The 16,369-nt window shown below is 45.7% G+C and overlaps 1 protein-coding gene across 1 annotated transcript; it reads right to left on the reverse strand.

Moving 5' to 3' along the window:
• Nucleotides 1-6,261: 6,261 nt before the first annotated feature.
• On the reverse strand, nt 6,262-15,886 carry ITM2A (integral membrane protein 2A). Its single transcript, XM_080553441.1, has 6 exons — nt 15,707-15,886; nt 12,264-12,395; nt 11,851-12,039; nt 11,097-11,207; nt 9,815-9,965; nt 6,262-7,362 (listed from the first exon to the last, which is right to left on the reverse strand). Exons 1-6 carry the CDS (start codon nt 15,788-15,790, stop codon nt 7,274-7,276), a joined length of 756 nt encoding a protein of 251 aa, XP_080409567.1. The 5' UTR covers nt 15,791-15,886; the 3' UTR covers nt 6,262-7,273.
• Between the last annotated feature and the right edge of the window lie 483 nt (nt 15,887-16,369).

Here is a 16,369-nt window from a genome sequence, read left to right on the forward strand (position 1 = left end):
TAGCATTTACAAGGGCCATGTGAGGGCAAGTTTGCCTGCATTTGCATTCATTCAGCAGAACGAGTTCGCTTTGGGGACTCAGGTGTTTGTTCTCAGAGATGTGCTTGCAATATGAAAGCCGCGTCAGGTTACTCACTGCCTGCTCAGCGCTCCAGACGTGGCCATTGCCAGGCTGGGTTTTCCATGGCGACCCTTCCAGAGATATCCTGTGCCGCCCTCCAAGCGAAGCTCCAGATTAACGCTATGTAAATCCCAGGGCAACACATCACGATAGGTGTGCAGTTTAACTCCTCGTGCTCCTAGTGATAAAGATGTCAGGCACCTGCAGACAAAACTCAGCCCTGAACCCCCACGGCGGGGCAGCACCCACTGCCCTGGAACCAAAGACTCACCTCCAAGGGCACCCTGCCTGCCGGTGTGGGCATCTGGGAGCTGGGCAGCCTGGCACCAGCTCTGCCTTCAGCCTCTGGTTTAAGCGACTGCTTCCAAACCTGGCCTGTGATGGAGCTGGTCGTTGGATCTCTGGTCCTGAGCTCTCCCAGCAGGATGCTCTGCACTCTGTTCCTTCGATCTGTCCTTTGGGGCACAACAACCGTCTCCCTCCAGCCAAAGCCAGGCGCTCGGTTTCCTGTTCCAAGGTCATTTGCTCCTTGAGGCCCCACGTTGCCTACCTGGAAGAGTTTAAGATCTTTGGCAACAGACCTTTTAATACTGACTGAAAACAGCCCTGACCCTTCTCTTAACTTTCTTCTTCCTCTGATCAGCCCCAAACACGTTGGTTGGAAGGAGCGCACCCAGCGCTCAGCCCACCGCTCCAGCGCAGCACAGCCCAAAGCAAGAACAAAAATCTGATCTCTGCACGACAAACCCTTGGTAGGATTAGCAAACGGGGACTACAACACCATCCATCCAAAGGCAAAAGGATGGACAGAGAAGCAACGCTGCAAGGCTGAGATAGTAGGGCTTTGAAGCACGCACCCATGCCCCCCAGTGCAATGGCACAGCCAGTGCAGCCTCTTCCACGGGTGAAAACACAGAAGAGGAAGAGAATCAAGAAAAAAAAAAAGGTTTTGTATAGGGAAACCATTAGCTCCACTAAGGAACAATGAATTTTGTGAGTCTAGGATATGAAAATATCCAGTGTACCTGCAAATAGGGTGTTTATAAATAGGAGATACAGAAGCTGTTGAGATACGGAGCTCCTTCTCTCACACTCGAGGCGCTCAGCCAGACACTTTGTTTTCCCTCCTGTTAGCGTGAGTCACTTCCCTTCCAAAAATCTAGGGTTGTAATCTACCACGAAAACAGGGCCCCAGAAATACAGTGGCAGTCAGCACCTCCAGATGCAAGCTCCTCTCAGCCCATAGACAGTTCTACCTCCGAGGCACCTCCAGCCAAGCAAGCCCGTACCACAGATTGCGCCTTCAGACCGTCAGCAGTGGAAGGAGGCGGCATCTTTGGAGGGCCGTTTCTGCGTCGCAGCTATCCACCTGCTTCAGCCATGGCTTATAACCTGTCCAAAGCGATAATACCAGAGTCTTGACAAGAGCAGAACAACTCAGGACATCAAGGAAAGCAGCTTATACTGCAGCGCAGATGTACAAGATAAGGATGAATGCTTTCATTTCTTTTCAGGGTGCAAACCTATGTGAAAAACAGCAGTTACAGCTCAGATCATAAACTCAGATCACAGCCACGGAAGCGCTGTCATTTACTTCGTGTGAAAAAGTCTGACTTCCTCTTTTACTGTTAGGTGAGGAGGCAAAGCCCTAAGTGCTGCCAGCTTCATGCTGCACCGGTGATAAGGCACACCGGTACGGGCAGGGCGGCCTGAATGGCAGCTCCTACATCTCTCCTATTTGTCTAAGCATTAAGGATTAACGAGTGAGGGGGGCTCCTGAGGATCTGAGGTGACAAAGCAGCTGTCGCTGTCAAGCCCAGGGAAGCCAAAGTACTGAATTACTGATCTCCAAATGAGAACGTAGCTACAACTGATACCATCTCACAAAAAAAAAAAAGTATAAATAAATAAAATAAAGGGCCCCACCTCCCCAAAGAAAGCAAGCGCACACACACCGCCGACCCAAAACGAGGGACTGTTGATCATCAAACAATCTGGGGGTTTATCTATCGGTGGAGCTGTTCCTGATGGATCCCACAGGCAGGCACTCTAACGCCAGCAGGAGAGCACCTGGCTCCACTCCAGCAAGGGATCAGGCTCACAGGAAGGAAGCTCTTGTTCCAGAATAAGGTGTCCACATACGGGCTTAACCTGGAACAACTTCAAATGTCAGCATGCCCTAAAATGGAACAGCTCCAGAGAAGCTGAACACGTCCGTAACACACACAGATCACCTACATCCACAGTCAGCATGGCTCTTGAGACAGTAAATTCACACTTGTCAGTGTGAAACCTGGGAGAGGCGCCACCATACAAAATGACAGAAAACAAGCTTAAGTAAACAAAATAGTTGGAGCTATAAGAACTAATTTCCTTTGGAGGTGGAGTGCTAGGTGGCAAGGCTTTAATTATTCTCAAGACAGGAAATACACCCAGTTCTATTGCCTAGGCAATAGAACGAAGATAAACACATAATAAAGAAATCATTTTAATGAAATAGTGTGACTATAATTATATATACGTATAATTATTTTGCTCAGAGTCTCAAAGCTTCAATCAATGCTAGCATCTGGGCACCGTGCCATAGCTGGCAGCCAAGCCATCCCCCATCCAGCTTAAAACGAGGACAGCCAGAGCAGCTTTAATTCCTCCAAGCCTTACCTCGAGCGCAGTCTTCCCAGAAGCGGTAATTGAGCCACACGGCTAGCATGTACCCCCGCAGGGACTTCACGAACTAACCGCACTGTATGTATCTGGCCCTATATGTGTTCTTTTCTGCTCTAGGATTTTTAGCCCGGGGCACGTTAGAAGAATGTGAAATTAAACACAACAGATCGGGCACGTTTTTACCTAAAAACCATAATGTTTTCTTTCTTTCTAGCCTTCCTGAGCACTTTGGAAAGGGCCAAGAAACAAAACTGTCCACCTACAAAAACTAAAGCTGGCACCTGCTCTGCCATTATGAAGGGGAGTGTCCAGTTTAGCCCACCCTGCTGCAAGCAGAGCCAAAACAATCGGGGAGGAACGAATCCCAAGCGCAGGAGGAGGATTAAAAACACAGTAAAACTTCCTCGGGGAAATTCAGTGCTGATTTCAGAGCTGGGATATTTCTGCCATCACCCACCATAAACTCTTCTGAGCACGCCTGTGTTTTTGGTAGCTTTTCGTGTGATGCAAAGAACTAATAAAGTCCACAGAAGTCAGCCCAGTCTTGCTGAAGTCCTAGCAGATTCCTTTTCTCTGGGTGCCTACATGCACGCCGTGACTTTCGATATAGCTGTGAGGCGAGTCTTTCACACCCTTGCTAGCAAGGCTGTGCTGCAACAGCCCATGGTATAGAGCTGAGCTTATGGTGAAATATGTCCCACTTTTAGCCAAACGGCTTAACAAGTCTGAGGTGCTAAAGCTCTAATTAATTTCATATCATGCTGAGGCCTCTGTATGTCTTTTGAATGTTTCATCACTGTCCCCATTTTTCCTTCCTTGGATCTTCATCTCAAGGTATTTACACAAGCAAACAACGACTTAATTCCTATGGTTTTTTGTTTGTTTGTTCGTTTTGTTTTGTTTTGAACCACAAAATCAGGATGAAGAAGAACCTGAAGTTCTAGTGTAGGGTAGCATCTCCTCGAATGGCAATGTCTGCCTGCCACTCACACCACCACCAGCTGCCTGCACCTTACGGGTCACATTCAAACAGAAAGCCTTCAGGCTTCTGCAATGGTCAACAGCACCTGCTCCGACTAACAAACTCGTTTGCTCTTACTTGCCGTCTTCTCATGTGTCTTCCTGATCAGAGAACAAATAAACTTGAAAAAAACTCAAAGGTAGTGCTGGAAGATGAATCATCCAAAGCACTGGAATCCATTTTAACATTCGTAATGGTATTTAAAGCTTTAGTTTAAAAACAATATCATAAAAGATAACCTGCAAGCTAGCATAAAGACAATTGTCTGTACGCAAGTGCACAGAGGCTGCTGATTGTCCTGGGCACGCTGATTACTTTTTTAGTCGGCACACTTGTAAAAACAAGCCACTACTGTAAATGAGTTTGCGTTTGCATCTTGGCAATATTATCCCTCCAGTTACGATACTCATGTTTGAAGCACAGTCTTACTCAGATATTAAGTAGTATTTCACACGTTTACACATTACTGTTACCAAGTAGTTCTTCAGTAAAGATGAGCTATGCCTAAAAGCAAAGGCTCAACACCAGCTGAAGGAAGCCTGCACCAAACCACGTTTATGTTTAGTTACAGCAGTTACTTGGAAACCCCTATTTCAGTCTAAATAGGGACAGCGGCAGTTTGAGTCACCCACCAGTGCCCAGCTCGTGCTGAGGCACCGAGTTTTTACCCGCTATGTGCACCTTACAGCCCAGCCCCAGGCAGCTCAGAAGCACAAGGCCTTGCTGACTGTGCCACCTACTGGTCCAAGGCAGCCTTCTGACTCTTGCAGGCCAGAGAGCTGAATGCAGGAGCTCCTCAAAGATAGGGGATCTGGAAATAAGCAGCATTCCCAGGATCTTCTCAGAAGCCACCTGGCAGCGGCAGCCCTTTGGTCGGGACGCCTGTCCACAGCACAGAGCGCTTAGGGCCGCACGGCTGCAACTGCAGCTCTGCTTTCTCAAAGGCAGAGCGCTAGGGAGGTAAGGAGAACACCACGTTCCTCTCAATACGCTGGCTCACTGCCGAGAACATCTAATAGGTTTTTAAGGAACTGACTTCATTCTTCTAAAGTCTTTACCAGGCGAAGGTAAGCGAAACCGCTGCAGCCTATCTGGAAGCATTTCTTGCATTCCTGCTGCGTGTCTGAAGATAGGCAGCAGGTTAAAGGCTCGTGCGCTGAGAGCTCTCCCCAAACAGCTGCTCAGAGCTGGAAGGAAGAATTACCGTCTCTGTTTTCAATAAAGCCAAAGCTTAATGCTGCAGTCAGATGCTCTTGCTCTCTGCAACTAACTCATTATAAATCTTCCCACTACCAAACCAACCCAGACAACCACCCCACCCTCGATATCCTCTCAGACGATCCGGAAATCTTCCCCACAGTAACTTGTCCAAGCACACAGCAAGTCTGCAGCCGCACTGACAAGTTTCTGCTGCTTCCCCCGGTAAAACACACCTAGCACTCTAACAAATGAAGAGGTTTCTACAGCACTGTAGCTCAGTAACAAAGTTAAGGACACAAACACACTACACTCGCTATTTTACAGACAAATGCTCTGATTACAAAGAGAGCAAAGCTCTGGTTTTGGGACACGTGCTCTGCATTGCCCTATACTTAGGGAGAAGAGCTGTGTTAATTTCCAAGACAAAACAACAAAATTCCCTACTGCCCCAGAGCTGGTCTCCTCCTTTCCCCCGCACACTTTCACAATGACAGAGGAGCTTCTCCTGTAGTGGCATTTTACTCGCTAGTTCTCAGCGCAGAAAGCCTGCTTGTTGTTTTACTTCCAGCTGTAGAAGTCACATATTTTCCAGGAAAGCCAGAAGGGTTCAATACATACTTCAGCTCTTTGAGCAATCAGACTAATAGATATCTCACTGCCTCCTAGCTCTGTGCTTAAAGCTGGAAAAAGCTGAAAGGTGCTTCAGTAAGATGTTGATTAATCCTCTGCTGTCTTGGAGTTATGATACACTGAAAGGACTCATCTCATGCGCACAGCCATAAATACAGTAACACAAGCATACTGTTGGCCACCAGCCTCCTCAACAACGTTGAAAGATGTGTGCTGTAATTCACCCAGTTTTCTTCACCATACCACAACTGAGAGGTGCTGCCCTCTTTCAACTTCTGAATTGAATTCAACTTCCAGTATTCAACTAGTAAGCTGAATTCAAAAAGTAAGTAATTCAACTTCTAGTAGCACTAAGCTTCACTAACAACTACACCAGGGGGGATCAAGTTTGTAGTGATGCATCTCTTCCTCCCTCTGTTCCTCAAGTTTGTTTTGCACCACAAAGCATTTCCACAGTTAACAGGAAGAGGAAATCAGGCTTCACGGACTGAAGGAGGTACGGGGAAGAAGGGAGAAAACCGAATGCTACCCCAGACCCACAACCCTCACTTCCCCCTCACGGCCCATATACCTGCGCAGTGCCCTCTGCTTCTGAGCACGAGGAAGTCACACAAACACCGAATTTTTAGAGAAACATTTATTACAGGGTTGCAGAATTTATGCCAATATAAAGTCCCTTAATAAAACTCTCATCAACTGCAGGATGCTATGTCTTCGCTGTCTTTATACTACAGCTTTCAAAAAAGGAACAATGCTCTGACTGCAGTAGTAACTGCTACTTGCTCATAAAAAGTTGATCTAAAAAGCTTGTATAAGCCAGTAGTTTAAGTTTACAACTACAGTCACGTTCACAAGTGAGCTATTACCAGAACAGATTCTTGAAATAGAAAGTTACAGGATAAACCAACTCATAACCAAAATACTGACAAGCTTTAAGAGCAACTCGATCTGAATCTAAGAACTAAATACCACAAAACCAAACAAAGGTAGAAGAATTAAGTGTAAGCTCAGGGAAGGTTCCAAATATACATACGAATTCAATACAGTAATTGCACAAAAAGAAAGGGTAGTGTTAGAGGTTTATGATCACTGAGGTTGGATTTTACATGCTTCACACATGGATGTTAAAATAAACCTTTAATGATATGCATCAGGAGGTTTTTAGCCAGGAGACTGAGTGCAGAGCTACTCTACAGAACTACACAAGATGTGCAAACCACAGATTATTAATACATTAATCATCCTGTGAAAGTTAAGGTGAACAGAACTGGTTCCAGCCAAGGAGTCGGTTAACATTTCTGTATATATGTTTTTCTGCCATTCCCAGATTACTGTAGATCACACACATTCAATGGATAAATTGATGTTACCCTTCTGGAAAAAAAAAAAAAAAAAAAAAACAACAAACAAAACCAAAACACCTTACTCAAATTTAAATTCTACAGAAAACTAAGAATAGGTATACCAAGGATCAAAGAAAGCTGAAATGGTGACTGTCTTCTGAAATACAAGCAATACACAGAAAATGCATAAGGCTTTTGATTATCACTGCACATTTTAATTTAAGAAGTCGACATCTAATGGTGAGACTTCTCAATGAAGGTGTGAACTAGTCACCTCCCATCCAACGCCTTTCACTGTTGACAGATCTTTGTTTCAACAACGAAAGAGTTTTCAAAGTGTCTGATTGAGTGACAGTTCTCCGCTGAACGTTTCTGCAGACCTGGGGACGAGACAAGATGAGAGCCTAAGTAAAGCAAGAGACCTGTAACTTTGCAGCAAGTATTTACAGGTTTTGTTTGTTTAAGTCATCACAAACAACAATGAAATACAATCATTCTGTGCAGAGTGTTTTTTACACCCACAAATTACCATTTGAGCTGGATACGGGCTGGTTTTCCATCAGAAAACCTCCCCCGTTCTCAGAACAGTGACAACTTAAGAGGGGGCTAGATACAGACAGAGAATAAAGCAAGATACTGTCATTTTACCTAGCATCCTGTAATTACTTTAGTGACAGAACACTGAACAGATTGTTTCTCATAGCCCTTCCTAACCACAAAGGAAAGTAAGGCAAAGACAACTGAAATTACAGGGAAAGAGCTGAAAAACTCTAAAAAGGTGAGGGGTAAAAAAAAGTAAAAAAAATAGTTCTTTATCAGCACTTCTCTCCACCCCAGTATGCATTAACAGAGTAATTCTATAGCACAGTCTTCACATGGGAAGAGAGATGAGGATTTACCACTCAGCTGATGGTCTTACTGAATTTTTTTCCTAACACTATTAAGGTGATTTTCTCTATTCTGGGACATGCCAGCACTGGATCTGATACAGGCAGTTTACCTCTATCAACTGTGAAGCTTTAATAGGGGACAAGAGAACACTGTAGTCCTGAAATCAAAGACAAGCTGATTGAAGCACATCGGTATACAAGAATTAGAGAAGAAAGCTTTAAGCTTGTTTAATAAGCACAGAATCGTTCAGAGTATGCGAGCAGAGCTATCCATAGAAGCCCACAAGCATTCTCCTAAATCAAACACAGCAGGGTACTGTTTCGTTTTGTAAACACTTAACAGCTGGACTATTAGCTCCTCAATTCACCTCTATCTTAGCTAAGAAGTTTCCGATGGCTATCCAACCGGATGCACACGTCCAACAGTCAGGAAGACCTGTCCAGTCTCTCACGCCTTCACTTAGGCCTCCAGGGAACTGTCTGATCTAACAAAGCACTCCACAAACTCCACAAAATCTGAGTGCAAATGCAGCATCAGCTAAGTGAACAGTCTTCTCCACACGGTTTACAGGAGTTTATCCACTGCAGTCTAATTATTTAAGTTGGCCTGGTTTTGTGCATACTTGAAGAAAGGTGTACTAGAAATCTAATCCGGAGAACAAGAACAGTTTTCTCCTCAGCAGCATTCCTCCATTTCACTAGAAGTTTCTCCCCCTACCAAGAGCAAAACAAGGTCAGTTACAGGAAAGAAACTGTACTAAGGGGCATTGTTCGCTTGTTAGAATCCTTTTGTGGAAGTATTCTGTGGAAGTCATTTACCGTGCAGCAGAGCTGTCAGCAACATGAATTGAAACATGCTATAGCAAGACGATCTTAAGGAAACACTGCAAAACACTCTCTGCAGTACTGTCAGTAGGCTACAGTCTTTCAGACACAAGAGCAGTCAGTTCAGACTTGTTCACAACAGCTCTGACACATGCCTCTCCCTCCCATAAAAGGAACATTTACTGTTTCTTCATCTGCTTTTGCTATTTAGGACCACTGTTTTATGTTGCCACATACAGAGCCTTCCGTCTTGTAGTAACAGGACGTAGTCTCCAGCAAACAGCAGATGTGGCTCCTGACGCTGCAAGCTGTAACTGGGGAGAGGAAAATCTTGCCCAAGAGTTTGGCAGGAAAACTAGAGCAGAGAGTTCTGACAAACCCATCATTTGCATTCTGAAAGGCAGTAACTGACAAAGGATTAGTTTGCTCTGCATTTGATGAGAGCAGCAGACTAAATGGTTTGAGAGCTACAATGAACTAAAATCCACAGCATCACATTTCTGCACTTCAGGCCTCCTTCCAATATGTCAAACCACTGACACAAATTCATTCCTTTTTCACAGAATGGCTAGGGGTGGCACAAAGAGACATGGCGAAGCAGAAATAGAGCTCAGAAGTTCCCATGATGTGCTCTTCCTCTTTCAGAGGAGAAGTCTGGGATGTCCAGATCTAGGTGTTCAGTATTTTTCAGAGCAAATGAACAAGAAGATGATGTTGTTATTTGGTGCTCCTGCAACCCAGTTTCAGAAAGGACAGTGAAAGAGTAATCAACACCTACAGAGACCCACATAATCTGATGGGCTGTATGAGTTTTTAGGCCAAACTAATCCATGGCTTCAACCACAAAAATGGAACAGATTTGCTTATGTTCAAACCTGTTTTGGGCACTTAACCTTCTAACTCTGTAACCAGAAGCTTCTCTCACCATGCTTGACTGAAACTTAGACTTGTATTTGAAAATAGGGAAAAAAATATCCATCAGTTCTAACAGTAGCCTCAGCTCAGAAGTTATGCTGAACATGCAGATTTCCAGGTCTAAAAACCCTGACGGTGTATTTACCCTTTCCCTACTCCAATAGGAGTGGTTTGTTTTGTTTTTTAACAGAAGGAAACTTACCTGTTATCTGGTCTCTGCGCTGAAGTCTGAAAGTCTCTTTTCCAACACACAGTTGGTAAATGAAGATACCCAGATCAGATACATTATCTATCTCCTCCGTAACCACCATTTCTTCACGGACTAGGTAAGTCTGAGGCAGGTAAGAACCAGTCTAAAAAGAGAAAATACCTTGAGATATACTATAACAGTAACAACTGACACTACTTTTTTTATTTGCTTTGGAAGGACTTGAAGCCTAGATTTCAGCTTTCCATCAGTTTAATATTAAAGATATGCTAGTCTTGAAGAGTTGCACACCAGAGAAGTTAAAAACTGACAAAGGCCATGTCAAACAGTTGCAATTACATTCAAGTAGAGTGCAGTTAATCTTAACTCTGCTTTCAAGTGCTTTGCAAATTGCTTGCTTCATATGAAGTCAACATTAAGAGAACCTGTTCAAGTTTATTTGTATGCAACAAAGTTTGCAGTTAAAACAGGGAAACTTTCATAATACTTAACTTTTGTAGGTCATGCTGTTTTTTTTCTTTGTATTAGGTATAATTGCCTCAAACATGAAAAATGAAGTCTTCACCAAAATGTTATAGCACTATTGAAATAACTTGCCACCCCTCGCCATCAACTCCTAAAAGCAGGGGCAAGGGGACACACAAAGCTGATCTTCATTAAGCTAAAAAAAAATAAATGAGCTAAGCTACATCAGGTGGCACCTAGCATTAGATATTGAGGAGTTGATGACTTTTTAAAAAAGTATATTCGACACACGATAGTTCAGTATCACATTTAATTTGGAAGTAGCAGCAAGCTCTATCAGATTGACCCATAAGATAAGCCTTCACAGAAGAATACCATTTTTAGTCACTGGACAGTCAAAATGCTTGCGGTGAGCTCCTAACTACAGTGCCAGTAAAACAGAACAATTGTTCTTTTCATTAAAACTCGCAGGGCAAGCGAGCTTTCCAGCGGCAACTTTGAGGTTTAGGCTTTCAATGACACTTGGAACTTCATCAAATTGCTTTATAATAGCTAAATTTAACCTTATTTACTAGTTGCTTTCAGCTTTCATAAAGCTATGTATTAATAAGAGCATTACCCATGAACCTACTCAACATAATATACACTGACAGCTGGCCTTAACTTTAGTACAGTGACTGAGCCAGGGGGATTATGTACTTCGATGGCAAGAGGACTGTTCTAGCAAAAGATTGTAGTTCAGGAGCAACATCCAGCATTCTTATCAGGAATTCTCTCATCAGCATAACTAAACAACCAAGTCTCCACATACCGCCAGTTTCGCAAAGAGATCCATCAAATTCCTTGGTGGCATAACTATGGATGTGTTCAACGGAATCACATAGCAGTTACCCAGTTGCAAGTCAAGATACGCCGTCAAAAGCTGTTTTGGAGGGAAAAAAGGTTTTCAACTGATTAACCATGGCTTTTTGATTATTAGCACACTTCTACAAAGTCTAAGAAGTAACTTCAAAAAGATGAAGATCATGAACAGCTGGCCGAATGCACTGCTTTGATACAAGCCTCCAATGTAAGAACTTCGCTATTATCACTTTTCCAAAGTTCTTAATTACACTTTACAACAGAACTGGGAGCTGACTATAAAAGCAGTTTGTCCTAATTCTTAACAAGAGTAAAGTTTCTATCACTACAGAGAAAGTACTTGGCAGTGTGCTGTCATAACTGAAGGAGTCCAATTAAGAACAGTACAGACAAGAGGAATCCAACAGCTGATAAGTGATTGTTCTCTACAAGTAATTGTTCAGACAAAGCATTAAGGTCTTCCTAGTCACTTCATCCCTACCACTGGGTGCAAAAAAATGCAGAGACTAGAATTACCAACATAATCTGCCACCTCCCCCCCCACTTTTTTTTTTTTAAATACAACTTTGCAGAGCACTCAGCCAGAATCACCTGCATTTACAGGTCTCAGGAATGAAAACCTTGGAGCTATCCTGACTAGCATTCGCTCTAGTTTCCCAGTGAGCTGTGAACTGGTTATTTCTTACTGCTGCACACGTACTTACCCTATCAAAGTCATGGACAATCGCGGCTGGATCACTGTCTGAGAATTTCGGAACAGGCACATCGATGATGGCTATGTTATCGTCTTCCCGAATGTCAGCTTCTTCGGCAATAGGGAGGAAATACGGTTCCACAGCACGATCCCGGTTTTCATTTTCAAAGTAACACATTTCGCCACGGTACACCTTATGCTGAAAGTAAGAGCAAGATTAGTTATTTTTTTACAGTGAATATTGCTTTAAAACTACACTTCCACCACCTATGTTACAAAGAAGTGCAAGTCTGAGACCTGAAGCTTTTATAAAGGGTACAGAAGCCTTGAGGTCCCAGTTACCAAAAGATTTCTATTACAGAGGTAACCCATTTATTGTTGCACTTTTTGTTTAGCCATGCTTAAAAAGAACTTTCACACTACCTTGGGCATGAAGGACTTGTAGATGCAGGCTCCACCGACGACAACTCCTGCCAAGATGAACGCTAAGCCCAGCAGAGTCAACAGACATCTTCCAGAGGAGTTTTCACCTCCGTGTGTGGCAACTTCCGGATCCTTTAAACAGAGAAGGATAAGAACTGAAAAAGTGTAGCCGCCCATAATTTAACGTAGACAGCTACCAAGTGCTTCACTTTGCCCTACAACCCGACGATTTTATTTCCTCTGGTGTGTGCTGAGAAGTCAAGCATCATAAAGTAAGAAAGCACTTCCACGAAATACTGCTGTATCATATCAAGATGTGTTTTCACACAGCACTGAACAGAGGATATTTCCTTCATTGCAATAATCTTTCTAGACAAACCTCTGTCCAGAAACTGTAGCTATTTGAAAAAAAAACTATTTGAGCTGTAAGAAATTTAAATAACTGTAACAATTAGATACAGCGCTGCAGCCACAATATTGTACAAGGATAGCAAGATTTGTAGAGCAAGGTCATTTTCAGGAACACAGTGTTCCCAAAGCCTACTTCCTATCCTCTCCTCCTCCATCAGATGGAAGAAAAATAGCATTACTGTTCTTAACAGAGCTGGACTAACACAGGAAGCTAAGACGCAATTTTGTCTATTAGTTGGGAAAGAGACATCTGACATAAATCCCACATTTGGGTTTCAGAACTTTCTCAGAATATGCACATTCACTGTGAAGGAGAACCACTCATCGGCTCAAGCACAGCCTCAAATTATGTCAAATAAGAATAAACTCCTGTGGTACATCCTACCTTGCAGCTTCAAAATCCTGCTCCCTTGGTGGAAGGCTGAGTAACGTTTTGTATATAGCAGCCTAAAAGCCTATAGTTCACTGACTTTGTTTTTTCCTGGTGCGCTTTCAGACAGAGGACTGCAGCCAAGGGAAACAACTCTCACCATTACATAACACGGTGATCACTTGTGTAATGCCGATCCAGAGTTAGGGGCGATATCTGACACATTTTAAAGCCCTGTTCTTTAGGTGCCTTCCTAGGCTTTCAGTCAAAAAGCCCACACAAGAGAAGTTGGGAGAAGAACAAAAGCACTGTCAAATCCTAGGCAAACAGAATAGACATTCACCTGGACAAATAAACTCTTTAGTCTATGAAGAAAGAAAAAAGCCACAAATACTCAGATAACCTACATGTTTGGCACATAGTCCGTTTAATGATTCACGACTACAGCATTTAACAGTTTGCTTTCACAACCTGCTCTTTCAATTCAAAATGTAAAAAAAAAAAAAAAAGATTTCACATGGGGTGAAAAAAAAAAACGGTTTTCCTCTGTGCTGTTCCTAGATTCAGCACAGCTGCCTCCACGGCCATTCCTAATTCTGGTCCCCTTATTTGCACTCCTGTACAACACAATACATCAAAGCGACCTGTGATCAAAACAAGTCACAGTATTTTTACAAAGGCTGTGCATATTTCCATGCTCAGCAAGATATAGCAGTGTTAAAAGTCAAACACATCAGCTATGCGACTAATGAAACAAAAAAACACTCTGTTTAGTGAAAGTCAACACTCCTACATTCCACGCTCTCATCCTCCAAACAGAAAAGCGTTGGTTCAGCAAGACATAAGCTGCTCCAATTGGCTGGTTAAGTGTTTGTCAAAACAAAAAACTCAACTAGTTTCATGTCAGAATTACGCCACATTTACATGTCGTTATGTGGAAGCCATCTTTCAGAGCTAGCTTGGTTTTAAGATCAAGGCTGGTTCTGTTCTCATCGTGTTCTGCCATCTCCTCCACCTCGCCGTTCCTTACTCATCGTTAGTAAGGCCTATCATTAGCTGAACGCAGCAGCCTGCGCCAGGTTCCAGCACTACAGACGTCCCAGCGCTCGGATGATGTCAAGGGCTAAGTAGCTACACTTGCGCCACACTTGTTTCAAACAAAGCCAAGCTATTTATCATATTAAAAAGCAATGTCAGAAGCCTGGATCTCAGACGACCGAGTTGACAGAGCTGATAAGAGAACACAATTCCAAGACTTTGCTCCAACAGGTTACACAGCCTCTGCTCAAAACCAATATGAGCAATAAAATACCTGCAAGGAAAACGCAGTTCTAAGCTGTGCAGTGACAAGCAAAGAAAACTAGGCATAACGGAGGAAAGAAATCACTCCTGTTAACATGGGCAGCTAGGTCAAGAGACGCTGTTGACACAGTCCACTCCAAAGTATCCGCCAGGAGAGCACTCTGCAAGCTCAAGGGTTTGGTGCAGGTAGTCTAGGGGACTTTTGCTGTGCTGGTTCAACCATTGTTAGCCATTAAGCTTGTTTGCTCTCCACAAATATTCCATCAAAAGAATAAGCATTAGAACAAGTTTGTCTTCAAGGAGAGTTGTGACCTCGCTGTCTGCACGCCCTGAAGTCAGAGTGAAGAGATATTAGAAAAATAGTCAGACATGTATGCACACACGGACTGACCGAGAATACTGTGGTGTGCACGACAAAACGGTGTAAGCTGCTTCTAAACTGAAGGAGTTTAGCTATCGTGAGAATAGAAGGGAGGGCATAAGACAACGTTAGGGCTACACTCAGAAGCTGCATGGCAGAGGCCGCTAAAGACACGCACTGCAAAAGCTGCCTGAGGAGCAGCTGATGAGTTTGTCCCACAAGGAGCTATCTGACCTCTCTAATTTGGAGCTTGCCCTCTGCGCGCAGTTTCTCAGCTTCCTCCTCGACCTGCAGCCGGTGCTGTGGCGGCAGCCGTACGGGGCACGGCTCGGGCAGCTCGAGGGAGCCCGCTGGGCAGCAACGCCACGGCACAGCCTTCCCCGTGTCGAGGGGAGGCTCCTCCAGGTGAGGGCACGGCTCCTGGCGGTGTGTGCTGGGTTACCAGTCGGTTAAAAACCAGAACACAACAGCTCCTCTCCACGAAAAGGAATAAACTCAGCCCGCGGTGCTCTTCTAGACCTACCGCTTTATTTACCTAGCGGCCGGCCTCCAGCTGACTGAAACCGCTGGCAGCTACGCAAGGCACCTCCAAAACAAAGCCTCCCACAAACTTGCAAAGTTCAGCGCGAGTCAGCAGCGCGACAGCGGGCGGCCGGGAAGGAAAAGCCGACCGCAGGGCGCCGGGTTTCTATTTCCAGCGCTCCGCCGCAACCTCCGCAGCTCCGGCCCGGCAGCTCCGGCCCCGCACCCGCAGCGCCGCGCCCCGGGGCCCCGCAGCCCTGCCGGGAGGCGCTGGCAGCCGCCTGGAAGCCGCCTGGAAGCCGCCCGAGCGGCCGAAACCGTGAGGGGGCCGTGAGGGGACCCCGCACCCGGAGCGCCGGCAGCCGTCACAAAATGGCGGCGGCCGCTTCCTCCTCCTCCTCCTCCTCCTCCTCGCCCTCCCTCACCGCCTCCTCGCCCTCTCGGCCCTCGCCCCCCGCCGAGCCCCGCCGCCCGCACCCTGTCGGCCACCAGCGCCTCGGCCGCCTCCTTCTTGGCGCCGTCCTTCTGCGCGAAGGGGGAGCTGAAGGCGATCTTCACCATGGCGCCGCCGCCGCCGCGTTCCGCCGCTCAACGGGCTCCGCTCGGCGGGGCGGGGCCTGAGCGCCGTGGCCACGCCCCCTCCGATCAAAGGGGGCGGGGCCTCCTCGAAGCTCCGCCCCCTGCAGTCCCGGGGTGGGGGGGAGCGTCCGGCTGTGTGGGGGGCCCTCAGTGTGCCAAAGTCCCTTTTCAGCCCTAAAACCACGCTGCTTGCCCCCAGAAAGCGGGGAATGAAGTGCAAGGAAGCACAGGCACCACCGTTGCACGGGGTGCTGTAAGGTCCACGCAGCACAGGCGCCATTACACGGGGTGCCGTAAGCTCCGTGAGGGTGCCCGCCGCCGCCGCGTGTGGGGGTGCTGGGGGAACACGCGGCAGGATGGCACCCTGCGGGCACCCTGCGGGGGATAAACGAGTCACCGGGGCACCTGGGTGGTGAGATGGGCACAGCATCTCACCTGTCCCCCGTGCCAAGGTCGATCTGCCTCCCCAGCCCTCAGCACGGGCCTCAGCGAGCAACCCGTGCTGTCAGGGAACCTTCCAGAAGCACCACGGTTTCTCCCCACTGGGGTTCGTACAGCTCC

The sequence above is a fragment of the Anser brachyrhynchus genome, assembly GCF_964034855.1.
Source record: "Anser brachyrhynchus genome assembly, chromosome: 13".
Taxonomy (NCBI): domain Eukaryota; kingdom Metazoa; phylum Chordata; class Aves; order Anseriformes; family Anatidae; genus Anser; species Anser brachyrhynchus.